The sequence below is a fragment of the Capsicum annuum genome, unplaced genomic scaffold (genome assembly GCF_002878395.1).
Source record: "Capsicum annuum cultivar UCD-10X-F1 unplaced genomic scaffold, UCD10Xv1.1 ctg1001, whole genome shotgun sequence".
Taxonomy (NCBI): domain Eukaryota; kingdom Viridiplantae; phylum Streptophyta; class Magnoliopsida; order Solanales; family Solanaceae; genus Capsicum; species Capsicum annuum.
In genome coordinates this window covers 233,820-250,397 of record NW_025814925.1, presented here as the reverse complement: position 1 = coordinate 250,397, position 16,578 = coordinate 233,820, and the positions used below count along the sequence as shown (strand labels likewise).

Genomic DNA, 16,578 nt, shown 5'->3' with positions numbered 1-16,578 from the left:
TAGTATTTAGCACCGATATGGGTATGTTACCAAGGTTTCATGCCCTAGAACTATGTGCCACCATAGGATTAAGATTATTCCCACTTCTACGTGGATGACTAAGATTGTGATAACTTAAGATAAAGGTTCTATTCTGATGGCAAGGGTAGAACAGCTCTCCCTAGCATGGGTAAGACGTTAGACTCCATGAATGCTCACATGGTTTATGTCGGTTAGAAGAACCTCCCAAAAGAAGTCCCCTACTCTTAAAACAGTCTTTTAGTTTAAAGCCTTAAGATAAAAGCATATATTTTGGAAGCCGTGATTTTTTTTAGATTCCTAAAGCCTTAAGATAAAGTGTTTCCCCTATAGACAAAAAATTTTAGAAAATATTAATAGAAAAGCTTTTAGTAAACTAAGTGTAAAGGCTCACAAATTTTAGTCAGATTATGCTTTACAGAAAGATATTAGCTACAGATTTCACATTTCAGATTCCAGATTCAGAAGTGGGCTCCTTTTTACACTTAGACAGTATGATTTACAAACAGAACATTAGTACATCTTTCAGAACTAAATGTTATGATTCACTAGATTTATAAAGTATGATTTACTTCTTATTATTTTAGATTTCAGTATTTCAAATATTCCAGCTTATGTGAGTCATTTACATTTAGCATGCATTGTTTTACAAATTATGATGATGAGATAAGGTTTTACTTATGCATTCACCCCCATATACTCAGTACATCCTCAAAGTACTTATCCACATATACGCCTATGTGCTACATTGTCTCATAATGTAGGTATGAGTTATAGAACGCATACCATATTCAGACAGTTGCAGATTTCAGTCAGCAGATGATGAGTCCTCCTACTTCGGGGACTTTAGTTAGATGTTATTTATATACTTTACTTTCTTAGTCATATGTATTGATTAGTGGTAGTTGGAGTCGCGTCTCAGCTATCTATAGTCAGTATAGTAGAGGCTTCATAGACGTCAGTTAGAGTCAGTTATGTAATTACAGTTCCTCTTTTCAGACTTTATCAGAATGTAAAAGTTGTATCAGTATTGTAATTTCACAGATTCCATCATTTTTATGTTTCCGCGCAGTAAACTCAGTTATTTTATATGTATTTAATCATTTGCTTAACAGTATGACAGTTCATGGGTTAGATTGAGATCACTTGTGGTCCTAAGCACCGTGTGACGTCTCGAGACAGATTTTTGAGGCGGTACAATTAGTAATATGAGATTAGTAGTGTTGAAATTAGAAATACTGGGATTATTTTTTATACAGTATTTGATTTGATGTATTGAATATAATATATATTGTTATATTTAAAAAAGAATATTGTTTGTTTACCAAAATACCCTCGACATATAATACTTTTGTATATTTACTTTACAAAGCTTTATTATTCTTTTTTTAAAATAAAAAAAATCAACAATATAACTATAGGAATAACTTACTTTGGAATTTTAAGATTTAATCATTCACTTGCCAGATTTTTTTTTGTTATCTTTTCTTTATTTGTTCATCATTTGTTTGTTTTTCGCACTTTGTGGTGTATTTAAGTTGGAGGGGGTACGTGTTACTTTTGAATGAGACAATTGAATTGTTGTTAACATAAAATTGTGTTCTGTAAAGTGTTAAATCTAATAAAAAAATATTTTTATTTGTGATATATTCTATTTACAAAATGAAAGCTTTATGAAACCACGCAATTTATTTTCGAGCTTTGACCAGTAAGTATTTTTTAAGTTAATGGAATAGTTTTTTTTATGACTAAAATTATTTGGAGGGATATAATCATCTTGAAAATTAGACGAAATAACTCACATTGAATAAATTAAAAAATATTTAGAAAACATTTCAAAGAATTTGAGGCATTTTTGTCTTTATTCATATTTATCCACTGATTGTAATCCATGGATTACTAATCCCACCTAATTGGGTGTATTAGTTATACACCCTATGATATCATGCAGGGTGTATAACTAATCCATGTATTAGTTATACATTGCTCCTTATTTGGTGCCAAACAATGTATTAATTTATCTCACATTTTAATACATGAATTAAAAAAACTAATTCCCCCTATCAAACGGCTCCTTAATTATATTATTGGGGAACAATGGTAAAATAATAATAATAACAATATTATTTAACTTTTAACACAGTACTAATATAACAATAATAATAATAGCAGTATAATAACATAACAGCGTATAATACTACTACTATTAAAATAATAACATTATAATAGTAATATAATTTCTTATTGACAAATTAAAGGTACTGAATATTAAATAAATATTACTGCAATATTAATTTAAGTGATATATTAATTATACATGAGTCGTGCTAGGCACTGTTCTAAGAAACTATTTCAGCAGTGTAAAATATTTCTCTACGATTAAATAAGCACTTCCCTGATTAATTAGAGGATATTCTAAGTTAAGTCTTCCCTAATTAACCAGAGTATAGAGAAATCAACAAAATTATTAATACAAATACCAACAAGTTAATTTAGAAAATGATATAACTAATTCAAATAGAGCCCTTTTAATTAAACATATAATATAGCGAAGGAGTGAAAGAAATGAGAAAATAGAAGAGTAAGAAAATATGAAAGTTTTGTTACTGCATTATGGCAAAGAATGTTGCCTATTTATAGTGATTTAAAAGGCTCAACAAGTTGACAAGTGTCCATGTAGTTGTCTAGCTATCTCCATGCAAAATGACAAGTAGCAAGACAAGTGTTAAAAGACATGCATGCATGTTGCCAAGTTTCTTCCACTTTGCCATTTCTCCAAGTAACATATACACATTAATGACATAGCTTTTTCAATATATTTTTAAATATAATTTATTTATGAAATAAATACTTTTTTTCCTACAATCCCCACATTATTTCAAAATAATTTATAGAAAAAAGAGTTTTAACTTGCTGGATTTGTATGGATAAAATGCAGTTGGTTTGGTGTCTTCTGGACTATGAACCAAACTTAGTCCAATAAAATTTAACTTAGAGAATTATCGGTGAAATATAATATTTCTATGAACCGAATAACTCTTGTTGTAAGCCAGAAACTTTATCAATCACATTTTGACCGTAATTTTATTGTTCAACGCGGTTTTATGCCAATAAACCATGCGCGTGCCTGGTATTTATGAGAGCTCTAGAGAATAAGGCTAAAAGTCACATAGGAATGGCCTCATTCCACTTCTCATATAGGAGAATTCATCAAGTGTACATTGCTTTAAATACACCATCCATAAGGACTATGAATTTATAAAGAGTTTGTAACTCATCCCTCAATTTTAGTATCAGTTCAAGCACTCTCAATAAGTGCATAGAGTCAATATCGATTTTTTATTACCCATATGAACCTACTTCATGGGATCTCCAATCACATAGGTTGGGTTACCATCTCTATTGATAATCATATTGGCCTTAACCCCTATTTATTTTCAGGTTTGAAGAATTAATTTTCTTTCCATAGGTTTAGTCAGTGAATCGGCTGAATTCAACTCTGACTTCACATAATCAATGAGAATTATTCCATCTCTCAGCAGTTGCTTAACAACATCATGCCTCAATTTCATATGTCTACTCTTACAACTGTAAGATTTATTTTTCACAATAGCAATTGTGGCTTGACATTCACAATGTATATACACAGGAGGCACCAGATTATCCTTTTTTAAAGGAATATTATACAATAGATCATCTTTTTAAAAGGTCTATGATGCAACGGATCATTCTTTTTTAAAAGGGTTGTGAGGCAACAGATCATCCTTTTTAAAAAGGATATTCGCTAAGAAATTTTTTAGCCATTTAGCCTCAATACTAGCTAACTCCAGAGCTACACATTCTGATTCCATAGTTGATCTATCAATGATTATTTGCTTAGCTGATCTCCATGATACTGCACCACCACCTATAACATGAACACATAACCACTAGTGTATTTTGTCTCATCTGAGAGATCCAATTTGCATCACAATTTCCTTTTAAAGTAGAAGGAAATCCACTATATATAATATCATAATTTATGGTTCCTTTTAAATATTTCACTAATCTCATTAATGCAGACCAATGCTCTTTAATTGGGTTATGAGTATATCTACTCAATCTACACACAGCATATACTATATCAGGCCTGATAAAATTCATCAAATACATTAGACTCCTAATTATTTAGGCATATTTAGACTGGGCAACTGGTTCACCATGATTCTTTTTCAATTTAAAATTAGCATCATAAGAAGTGGCTACAGGAGTTACCTCCCAACATTCAAATTTCTTAAGAAGTCTTTCCACATAATGTTCTTGTGACAACATTATACCATCTTCACTCCTTGTAACTTTAATTCCTAATATCATATTCACTTCACCCAGATCTTTCATATCAAAGTTAGTTGACAAAAATAATTTGGTACATTCCACAATATTTAAACAAGTACCAAATATAAGCATGTCATCAACATATAAGCAAATTATCACATAATCATCGTCTACCACTTTTGTATAAACACATTAATCCACCTCAACAGAAGAAAAGTTGTCTTCGATTAAGAATTGATCAAATTTCTCATGTCACTGTTTAGGACCTTGTTTAAGGCCATAAAGATATTTAATTAATTTACAAACTTTATTTTCTTTTCCAAAAATTACACATCCTTCAGGTTGAACCATATAAATTTCTTCTTCTAAATCTCCATTTAATAAATCTGTTTTTACATCCATTTGATGGATAAAAAGCTTATGAATTGATGTCAAAGAAATTAATATTTGAATAGAAGAAACTATTGTTACTAGTGCAAATGTATCAAAATAATCAATATTTTATTTTTGAAAAAATCCTATAACTACTAACCGAGCTTTATATTTACCTATCGATCCATCCGGATTAAATTTCTTTTTGAAAATCCATTTACAACCAATTGGTTTTGCACCAGGAGGTAAATTAGTTAAAACCCATGTATTATTTTTCATGATTGAATCAAGTTCAATTTTTATTGGCTCTTTCCAAAATTTAGCATCAGAAGAAGGTATAACTTCAAAATAATGTGATGGTTCATTACCAACAAGAAAAGTTTGAAAATCATTTTCATAAGAAAAATATTCTTTTCTAGGCCTTTTAATCCTCTCAGTTCCTCAATATTAGAGGTAGATTCGTTTTCTCTTTCAAAAGGTGCATGAAAGATTTCATCACTTAGTGGAAAATACGTTCAACGAATTCAGCATTTTTTGTCTCAATTATAGTATTGCTATCAAGTACATCACTTTTCAATACAAGAAATCTATATGCAACACTATGTTCAGCATATCCAATAAGCATGCAATCAGCAATTTTAGAACCTATTTTTCTCTTTTTAGGCTCAGGAAGAAGAACTTTAGCAAGGCAACCCTAAACTTTTAAATATTTCAAATTAGGTTTATAACTTTTCCACAATTCATAAGGAGTCTTGCCAGTTCTTTTATGAGGAATTCTATTTTGTAAATGACATGCGGATAAAATAGCTTTACCCCACAAATTATCAGGTGCATTAGAACTAATTAACATTGAGTTCATCATTTCTTTCAATGCCCTAGTTTTTCTCTCAGCTACACCATTAGACTCAGGAGAATAAGGCGGAGTTACTTCATGAATAATTCCTTCTTTCCACAAAAAGCATTTAAAATACATATTTTTCACCTCTATCAGATCTAATTTTTTTTATTTCCTACTAAGTTGATTTTTCAACTTCAGTTTTATAAGAAATGAAAGCATCAAATGCATCATCTTTATTTCTAAATAAATATAACTTAGTGAATCTAGAAAAATCATCAATAAAAGTTACATAACATCTTTTTCCACCTCTAGTCATAGTCTGTTTTAAATCACTCAAGTCAGTGTGAATCAAAGATAATAATTCAGTTTCTCTATTAACTGAAAAACATGTCTTTTTAGTAATTTTAACTTCAGCACATATTTTGCTTTTATCAAAATTATTTGAGTTTAAACCAGAATTAAACCAAGTGATTTCATATTCTTTATATAAGAGAAATTAACATGTCCTAATCTACCATGCCATAAAAAAATAGACTCAGTCAAATATGTAAAAGTAAATAAATTTTTAGAAATATCATTATGAGTTTTAAGAATAAATAATTCATGATTACAACGTTCATTTTCAATAATAATGTTATTTTTAGTTAATATGACCTCATTGTTTTCAAATATAACTTTTATTCCAACTTATCCTAATAATGCCACAAAAATCAAATTAATTCTGGTATTAGGAACATGCAGTACATTACTCAATGCCAAATTTTTACCAGATGTGAGTTTGAGAAGAACTTTACCTTTTCTAAGAACTTGAATAGTTCTCGAGGTCTCAAGATAAACAATTTCTTCTTCTTTTTCAACTTGGGTGTATGATACAAAATTATTTTTATTTATATAAATGTGCCTAGTAGCACCAGAGTCTACCACCCAATTTCTCATGTTGGTCTTAGTATTCATTTCTGAAATAACCGCAATGGTTATATCATCCGTTTCAATCAAATTTATTTTTAACTCAGCGGGATTGTCATTTCTTTCATATATTCTCTTGCATTGAGATGCATCTTCTATGAAGATTTTATTATTAGCATTAGATGTATAACCAAGTGTATTTTCATATCTGTATTCTGCAGTACCATAGTCTTCTGACAAACTAACTGGAATGGAAGCAGCCAAAGCAACACCAGCATTAGTATTATCAACGGTTTTAGGACCAATATTATATGGATTAGTTTCTTAGATTGTTGGGGAACAATGATAAAATAATAATAACAATATTATTTAAATTTTAACAATATAACAATAATAATATTAGTAGTATAATAACATAACAGCGATAATAATACTACTACTAAAATAATAATATTATAACAATAATATAATTTCTTATTGACAAATTAAAGGTACTGATATTAAATAAATATTACTGTGATATTATTTTAAGTGATATATTAATTATACTTGAATCGTGCTAAGCACTGTCCTAAGAAACTATTTCAGCAGTGTAAAATATTTTCCCAAGATTAAACAAGCATTTTACTGATTAATTAGAGGATATTTTTAGTTAAATAAATCTTCCCTAATTAACCAGAGGATACAGAAATCAACAAAATTATTAATACAAATACCAACAAGTTAATTTAGAAAATGATATAACTAATTCAAATAGAGCCCTTTTAATTAAACATATAATATAAAGGAGGAGTGAAAGAAATGAGAAAATGAAAGAGTAAGAAAATTAAGAAAATATTAAAGTTTTGTTACTGCGTTATGACAAAGAATGTTGCCTATTTATAGTGAAAGAAATGAGAAAATGGAAGAGTAAGAAAATCAAAAAAAATATGAAAGTTTTATTACTGCATTATGTCAAAGAATATTGCCTATTTATAGTGATTTAAAAGGTTCAATAAGTTGACAAGTGTCCATATACTTGTCTAGCTATCTCCATGCAAAATGACAAGTGTCAAAAGACATGCATGCATGTTGCCAAGTTTCTTCCACTTTGTCATTTTTCCAAGTAACATATACATATTAATGACATGGCTTTTTCAATATATTTTTAAATATAAATTATTTTTAAAATAAATACTTTTTTTCCTACAGATATCGATTAAAATCTCTCACTCCTCTCCCAAACTCCAATACTAAGTCTTAAAAGAGTGATCAATGCTAGAGTTTCACTTCAAAAGTTCTTTCGTAAATTTCTTCTTCAAGGTATGTAAAGTTGTTCAACTTCATAATTCCTTCAGTTATAACCTCCTTATATCCATTTACGTGTCCTTTTGATAATCTAGGGTTATAGCCATATCTTATCTTAAGTTAGTTATTCAACTCATCAATTGTATTCAAGAAGACAAGAATGCTAATCACTTTGGTTCTTGTCCCATTCGATTGACCTAGTATATGAACTTTTTTTTCTTATAAAATTGAGCAAATCATAAACCCTACGAAATCACGAAATGTTATGATCCCTTTTGAGACAGTATAAAGTTTATGAATTTAATGGTAAATCGATTTTGAAAGTTCCAACACATGAAGTTCCATTTTCATAAAAAAAAAAAACCTTTTGTTTGTTTTCAAGGAAGCATTTTGTACTAATTTTCATAAATTGTCTAAGTACTATAATATTCCCGCAACATTCATAGAGTTTCTTTATATTATGAACTCATGAATTTATTAGTATGATATGAGGGTACTAACTTTATATGAAGCTTTAAAAATCTATTAGATGGTTGTTGGGTTGAACATGAATATAATATGGGCTTAGAGAATCAGATGGTTAATCGAGAAAGTGTGAGTCAAAGGGATTTACTATTCAATACATTTTGCGACGTAGGTATGGTTTGTTAAGTAATTTGAATGACTTCTCATAATCCCTCAATGAGGATGGTTTGGAATGACTTGACGCTGTTATATACATAAGGGTACAAATTCATGCGGCATACATGTTGGAGCTTAGTCGATCAGGTTTTGATCAGACCGACATAGCCCATGGTATCCAAAGTATTGTTGTTCCATCTACTCCTTCATTTCTTTCTTTCTTATCTTTCTCAAAATAATACTACTAATTGTCTAATCTACTGCTCCTAAATTCTGATTGAAATTATTTTTCAACTGTTTAGACCCTCATTTGTATTTCCTAAGATCCACCCTCCTAAACCCTCTATAATTCAAATCTCCAGATAATATTTTTGTTTCTTTAGCTGGTGAAGGTTATCCATACATTTTGGTTATGAAAATAGTACTAGTATTAATTTTTTTGTTTGTCTTGATATTATATTTATTAATCGGGGAAATCCAAAAGTTAAACTTGACGTGTTCAACATACTCTGTCAGTCTTATTTCATCAATCATTTTAGATCTTTTCATGCTTGCTAAGAAAATGATAAATACAAGGTATAATTTACTTGACTATGATTACTTTATAATGGTTGACTGATTTTTTCCTTTTAAGTATTGTGCATAATTCTGTAATGTTAAGGATATACTTTGAAAACTTTTGTCGATTTTGTTCCTGAATTCCTAAAGCGATAATGATTTTTAGATAATTATTTTAATCTAAGACGGTAGTTAAAAAGGGACAGAAGGAGTATAAATTTCTTAGAAATTATGGGTTCAATGTTTGTTGAAATTTTGGTGAATTTTCAAGTATATATTTCTAGACTAGCTTAGTTGAATCTAGTAAATGTGAGCTACATATATCTACTTTGATACCATGTTGAATTAAGCAAATCACCTCATTTAAAGTTTAGATTAGACAATTTAGGTACTTGTTATGAACCAATTGTCCCATATTGAAAAAATAGAGAAATGCTAAGGGGATTATAAGCCAAATAGGTTCTCTCACCTACTAAACTAGTCTTTTGGGTTGGGCTCTCCCTTTGATTTATAACATTGATGCTTTCATTGAGAGTGTCACGCGTTGGGTCGTGACTCAGAGTGATGGCCTGGACCCAAGAGGGGTGCCAGTCATGACCAACTGGGCATAGCCATGACCAACGAGGATCGATCCACGTGTGGAGCTATGCGCCAGGAGTGGTGGCCTATGCGCCAGGAGTGGTGGCCTGGACCTAAGAAGGGTGCTCTAGCTGTGAGCAACTGGGCTCAGCCGTGACCAACGAGGTCGTTGGTGTTCTCAAGCGGAGGCGATTGTTATGAACCAATTATCCCACATTGGAAAAATAGAGAAATGCTAAAGGGATTTTAAGCCAAATGGGTTCTCCCACCTATTAAACTAGTCTTTTGGGTTGGGCTCTCCCATTTGATTTATAACATTGGATTGTTATGAACCAATTGTCCCACATTGGAAAAATAGAGAAATGTTAAGGGGATTATAAGCCAAATGGGTTCTCCCACCTATTAGACTAGTCTTTTGAGTTGGGCTCTCCCGTTTGGTTTATAACAGTACTCAACATTTCTGCTCTTGAAATTGTGAAAGATGCAAGATTCACTAAGTTGTTTTATTTGTTATAATGATGATGTGAGAATTCATATGATCGACCAAATAGGTTGACCAACATAGTTGGTAAGTTACTAACATTCCCATTCGAGGTGGGCATTCAAGTAGGTTGTTTGATCTGGAATATTTGGTGAGTTAATCTTGATTTTGTACAATTTGAGTAAGTGACAATGTTCTTTCTTTTTTTCGGGAATAGAACCATCAATCATAAAGTAACTCTTGTTCCTGTTAATATTTTTGCTAGAATTCAACTCATATTCATGTAAGCAATTCATGATCAACTTAAAGAGTGTTAATCTTACCAGAACAGAATATAAGAATATCGTCATTGGCCAAGTGATTAATTTGAGGACCTTGTTTTTGCATATATCATCGACTGCAACTCAAGGGCGACAATCAAATGATGTAAATCTAACTGCAAAGTGCTTATTTATATTATTTTATATCACTTATTTAATAAATATGTAATTTCTTGAAGAAAATATTCACATTAATAGTTAAATTTAACATTTAAGTAATTATCATACTTTATCATTTTCTTATTTGATTGTTTGAATTGTTATTGTAGCTTGTGAAGAAGTGACGAAAGAATCAAGATTGACAAGGACTTGAATACTTATTTTCTTTTGTAAAAGTATGTTTGAGTTAAATGATGTTTTATAGTTTTAAATAATTTTGTTGAACCTTTGTTAACTCTATTCTCTAATATATTACATAATTTAAAATATTTTGCTATAATTTTATAAAATTTATATCATTCCTCAACTACATTTATGAATTACTTGCTATAATTTTTTAAATTTGTAGCAAAATATTAACTTTTAATAAAACTTTTATCAAACAGGAATCATTTTCTCTAAGGTTGCTTCTTTCCATGAAACTATAAAACTTTTACATTTCTGCTAGTTTTATTTTGTTTTTAAATAAAACTTTTATCAATGTATTGGCCTTGTAAATCATCACTCTAAACAAGCGAAAGTCAAAAAATAAGTGGTATTTCTTCATTGATGTAATATATAAATTTGAACCCTTCTAAAGGTAATACATAGACATAATGAAACTTTCATGTTGGTGTGATTATCAACAACTTAGTATCAAAAACAATTTCATGGAGAAATTATTTTTCGATATAGGACTTTTGGAGACTTTGACCTTGCTTTATCAAATCGACATCGCTCAAATCTAGGGGTAAATTAGTAATTTCTGTGCCATCAGGGTCGAGATCTCCTTCAAGTGGCAATCCTTCTATTGTTGTAGCAATAATTTCCCCTTTTAATGGTGCATCAACGTCTGTTTTACAAATAATTAAGAGACAAGTTTGTTTAGTTGATTAATTAATTAATAATTAAAAACACAGCCACAGTTTTTCATAATTAGAGAGAAATGCATAAGTTGTAGGTTAAATTCACTTATTTAATTGATTTTTTAAATAATGACAAAAAGTCGAGAAACTATTTCTTTTTACATAAAATATATATATATCACTACAAGAAAAAACAAGAATTATCATAGACCCATTTGACTTTGTAACAGATTTATGACAATTCTCAATTGTCAGATAATCGCTCATCGTAAAATATTTAGGATGGAATAATAACATTGTCACAAATATTTGTGATAAATTTCATAAATGATCACTTAGCCATAACTTCTTCTTCTTCGTTTTTTAACTGAAGTTGCATTATTATGTTTTCGAACATTAAAATCACAAATATATGAACAGAAAAGTCACAATTGCTGGAAAATTCAAAACCTTCCAATGAGTGAATAATCACAAAAAAAATAATTCATTCACCGTAAGAAAGCACGTACATTATAAAATTTTCATTCATCTAAATATAGGTTTCTCTGATAATTAATTACGGCTTTCGTTAGTATGGTGAAAGATTTATGATGTTTCTGTTAGAAAACATCATTGTATAACTTAATGAATAAAAAAAATCTTAAATATACAATCATTTATGAAATTTACCCTTCTTTTAACCGAAAATGTCTAAAAAGATCTGGGATTCGATACTGAATCAATCCTTAACTTCGTCTGAACTTAAACAATCATAAAAAAAGCTAAAAACAAAGGAGAAAATAGAATATGTACATAGAACTAAGTTATGTTACCTGGATTAGACACAAACCATAAGATAAATACACATAATAATAAGACAAGTGGTATAATATGAACAGCATTTGCTGCAAATTTGGCATGAGATTTTTCCTTTTTAGCAATATCAGAGAGAGGTTCATATATTGGTAATAATCCATTGGCTTCTAAAGACAATGTTCTTAGTGCTGGAGGCACTTTTTGTGATGAAATAGAAGATGATGAATAATAACTCGTGGAATAATCGTCTGAGAATCGATTTGTGCTTGATGATCTATGCATGTTTTAGTTTTTTTTTTTTTTTTTTTGCGCAATAAGCTATAGTTTCCCTTTTAATTCGAATATGTTGATTTTGAGATGACTAAATATCGGAGAAGCGAAAGAGGAAAAAAAAGTGAGAGAGTAAAGAAAGGCGAAAGCAATGAATTAGGATCTTGAGTGGAGGACAAGTTCTTTATATATTTATATAATCAGGTTATTTATTAATTACGATTTAACATATATATATATATATATATATATATATATATATATATATATCATAAAATTAATTAAGTTAATTCTTTACTTTTGTTGTTGTTATAAGAATTAAACTATAACCTTATATTACATGTGAATAACTTTTAGGTAATCTAATTGTGTAAAAATTGTTTAACCTGTCGATCTATATAAGTTAAACATGTTAGGTAACTATAGGAAATTTTTTTGATAAAAATATTACTTTAATATGTAGTTTAATAAATAAAAATGATAATTAATATGTTAGTATAAATTAATATTCAGCTATTAGTGTAAGAAAAAAGTTACATTGTCATCATATATAACTTAAATTCAATCTTAAATTACTAACAAAAAATTTGAGATTATGACCATCAATATTGATATGGTAACAAAATAGAATATTTTTAATTATTGGCTAAACTATTTTTTTATCCATGTAATTGTATAATTTGTAGGAGTCCTCGATATATTGATTATACATACGGTGTACACCAAGTATATCATCGACAACGACAAACTATACTATTAGATGGGTAAAACTCTTTTTGATTATATACACGACATATGTTTGCGACGTACTAGAATTAAGTAGTTTCGTTATGTCTTAGAATACAAACTCAAAATGTTATGCAAACATTTATTATGAATATATTATTCATTATATTCATTTACTATATTCTCATGGTATAGTATACAAGACATATCAGACTCTATTATAACACGTACATTAAAGTTCATAATACTCTTTATATTTGTAAACAAATAACATGTTGTAAGTAGTACATGACCAATATGTTTTATTAGCCACAATGATCTCTCTCATTTGAAATTGATGGCGTGGGGTCGCTACTATAGCCAGCTGAGCGACCATCATCACCACCACTATCACCATGACCATCAGAACCATATCCATTGCCAGTACTAGACCCGCTCCCAGACCCAAAACCATACCCCCAACCTCGACCAAATCCATTAGGAGACCTACTTGAGCCAGAACCATAACCCCATCCTCCTCTGGGGCTAGAACCCCAACCCCAGTTATAATCCCAGTTAGGTCCATGAGCTACACCAGTTTCTCCACTAGGGGATGAAAATGTTTCTGGCGAAGGCATCTCTCTTCCTCTTAAGCTACCACCATTACCACTTCCAGCTCCATAACCACCACCACCACCACCACTACCAGCACTAAAGCCATAACCAGTACCAGACTCTGTACTCCCAGACCCAAAATCAAAACCCCAACCTCGACCTAACCCATTAGGAGACCTACCTGAGCCAGAGCCATAACCCCATCCTCCTCCAGGGCTAGAACCCCAACCCCAGTTGTAATTCCAATTAGGTCCATGTGCTGCACCACTTCCACTACCACTAGGGGATGAGAATGTTTCCAATGAGGTCATCTCCCTTTCGTCTCCACCACCGTTGTTGAAGGCTAGATAATGAGGTGAGATCAAGAAAATGATCAAAAGACTGAAATGAAAAGTGTTATTTTGCACTATCATGCTAGCAATATTAGTGAACTCTTCTTGTTTTTTTGTTGTTGGTCCAAATTGTGTCTTTTAAGGTTTATGCATGGGATAGTGGACATTTATTTATTTATGGACCCGTGACGCTAAAGAAGCCCGTGGACCTTATAGATGCACTTGTCGAGAAGAAAGATAATGTGCACCTTCCACCCATGATTTGCACAACCGTCCCTCCCTAGCCTTTTCCATTTATAATTTAGTTTAAGCAAAAAATTATATAAATTTCAGCCTTTTCGAGCTAATTACTTTCTATTCTAATTTTCTACAAAATTACTAAAATATTAGATTTAGTTCACACATATATATCGCATTTTTCTGAATACATCACTTAATTTTACATGGATAAATCACATTTCACACGAATACAACATATTCTTCTACATCATATTCTTGTTAGTAGTGTATATAACTTTTTAACTTCTTTACTTTAAATTATTGGGTAAGATAGATCCGTGTATATGATACATGGATAGGAAGAATAGAGACATCTGATATATGTTTGTAATGAGAGAATGGTGGATCACTAACTGGCCACCTTATTTGTTAGGCGGCTATTATTTTGAATTTGCACCAAATAGACTCATTGTGCGGGTGAAATAATCGCTTTCAAGATATTCTTCACTTTTTTAATTTGAATTTGAGATCTTCGATTAAGAATGACGAGATTTGAGCAATCCATCATGCACATCTCGAATCTCAGGATGGTCTTTTGATTTTGCCTATTTTTGGACTACTAATGAATTTGCATCATATATAGATTGTGGGGCTTAATGCCCGTTGACTAAATATTTTTCATTTTCAAGATTTGAATTCACAATCTTTGATTAAGGACGAAAACATTTCATGCATCTATCAACACATCTCGCGCTACTCGTTATGGTCCTTTTTCCTACTTGTTGGATTACTAATTTGAATTTGTATTGAATAGACTCATTCAACGGAGAAAACGCTTATTAACAAAATATTATTCATTTAAAATCTGAATTTGAAACTTTTTAATTAAGGGTAGAATGCACACATTTTGGTGTGATCCTTTTGACTTATATGTCCAACCCACTATATGCACCACTTTCTAAGGTGCAAATAATAGCACTCATCACTTGGATTAAAACACTTTTAACTTTGTGTAGTTGGATAAAATTTCGACCTAAAAATTCACACACGTGTCATGAAAAGATCCAAAGAGAAAACAAAAGACTTGTTGAATTATTTTTTTATGAAAGAGATTTAGGAACTTGCCAAGTGCACATTGTCTCTTGATAATATATGATCAGTTGGATGGATATTCATGGGATATCAATGATGTTATTCGTCGATCAATCAAATATTTCAAATTGTAGTTGGTTGTTAAGTACTTCAAGACGAAATAATTTAAGACAGGCTTTTCAAAGACAAATTTAGTGGTTGGTGGCATATAAAGTTTAGGGGAAGTTGGCAAATATCCCATTCAATTTTGTAATTTAGAGTGCCCCTGGTTAAAAAAAAAAAGGGTGCATATTTATCATTTTTGTTCACAAATGTACCATTCAAAATACCTTTAAGCATGGCTTTAAAAGATGTATAGATCACATAAATCCCCTCCCAAGACAAAGTAATTACATAAAATCCCTTAAGGCCTTCTCTCTTTCGGATTTTAAAAATATACCCATACATTAGTATGTCCCTTATACATAAGTTGAATGTATGATAAAACTGTTAATCCTAAATTTAAGATAATAAATAAGATATTATCTTTATATTCCTTAATTATAGCCATTAATTAGCTAATATTATATAGTGTATGAGTAATTATAGTAACTGGAAGTTAATTCAAATATTTTGTTAAACCTCACAATAAAAGCATTTCTCTGTATATTTACGCTAAGGGAAAAAAAGAATCTTATACTGCGTTCTTCATTTCTGTAGAAAATAAATATGAACATCCTCATTTTATTACGTCATTCGGGTATTTGGGAGTCGCAAATTAATCATTTCGATGGTTTTTGGGTGTTAGTCCCTGGATTTGATCGAATTTTGGGAGGAAGTGGTCGGATTACGTGATGTCGAGGTAATTCCGATTAAAACTTCACCGAAAAAACTCGATCGGATCTGAGTTTACCTTTTCGTTTACTATTTGTTTCCTTTAATATTTTTCACTCACTTTTCCACTATTTCCTCTCGCCTTTCCTCTGTTTCACTCTATTTTTCTCTATCTGTGTGAGTGTGTAGATCACTGTGTGTATATCCCTGTGTGTGAGTGTTGTGTATCGTTGAGAGTGTGTGTGTGCTTGTTTCTATGGGAAAAAGAGGGAAAATTTTGAAGGGCTAGGAGAGGGGCGCATGGGAAAGGGGGTTGGGTTGGTGGGGTGAATTTTTCAATATTCATTCGGTAATGGCAAAATATGTGATATCGAATGGCTTCAACACCTTTGCTAAACAATCTAACAAACAAAGGTATGAACAAAATATTATCTTAATT

General features: G+C 30.6%; 2 protein-coding genes across 2 annotated transcripts; both read right to left on the bottom strand.

The window, feature by feature from the left end:
• Window positions 1-10,974: 10,974 nt before the first annotated feature.
• Window positions 10,975-12,449, bottom strand: LOC107872611. The gene is made up of 2 exons (XM_016719250.2): window positions 12,111-12,449; window positions 10,975-11,285 (listed from the first exon to the last, which is right to left on the bottom strand). Exons 1-2 carry the CDS (start codon window positions 12,373-12,375, stop codon window positions 11,113-11,115), a joined length of 438 nt encoding a protein of 145 aa, XP_016574736.2. The 5' UTR covers window positions 12,376-12,449; the 3' UTR covers window positions 10,975-11,112.
• A 770-nt stretch (window positions 12,450-13,219) lies between these two features.
• Window positions 13,220-14,206, bottom strand: LOC124890030 (putative glycine-rich cell wall structural protein 1). The gene has a single exon (XM_047401925.1). The coding sequence runs from the start codon at window positions 14,094-14,096 to the stop codon at window positions 13,395-13,397; it is 702 nt and encodes a 233-aa protein (XP_047257881.1). The 5' UTR covers window positions 14,097-14,206; the 3' UTR covers window positions 13,220-13,394.
• Between the last annotated feature and the right edge of the window lie 2,372 nt (window positions 14,207-16,578).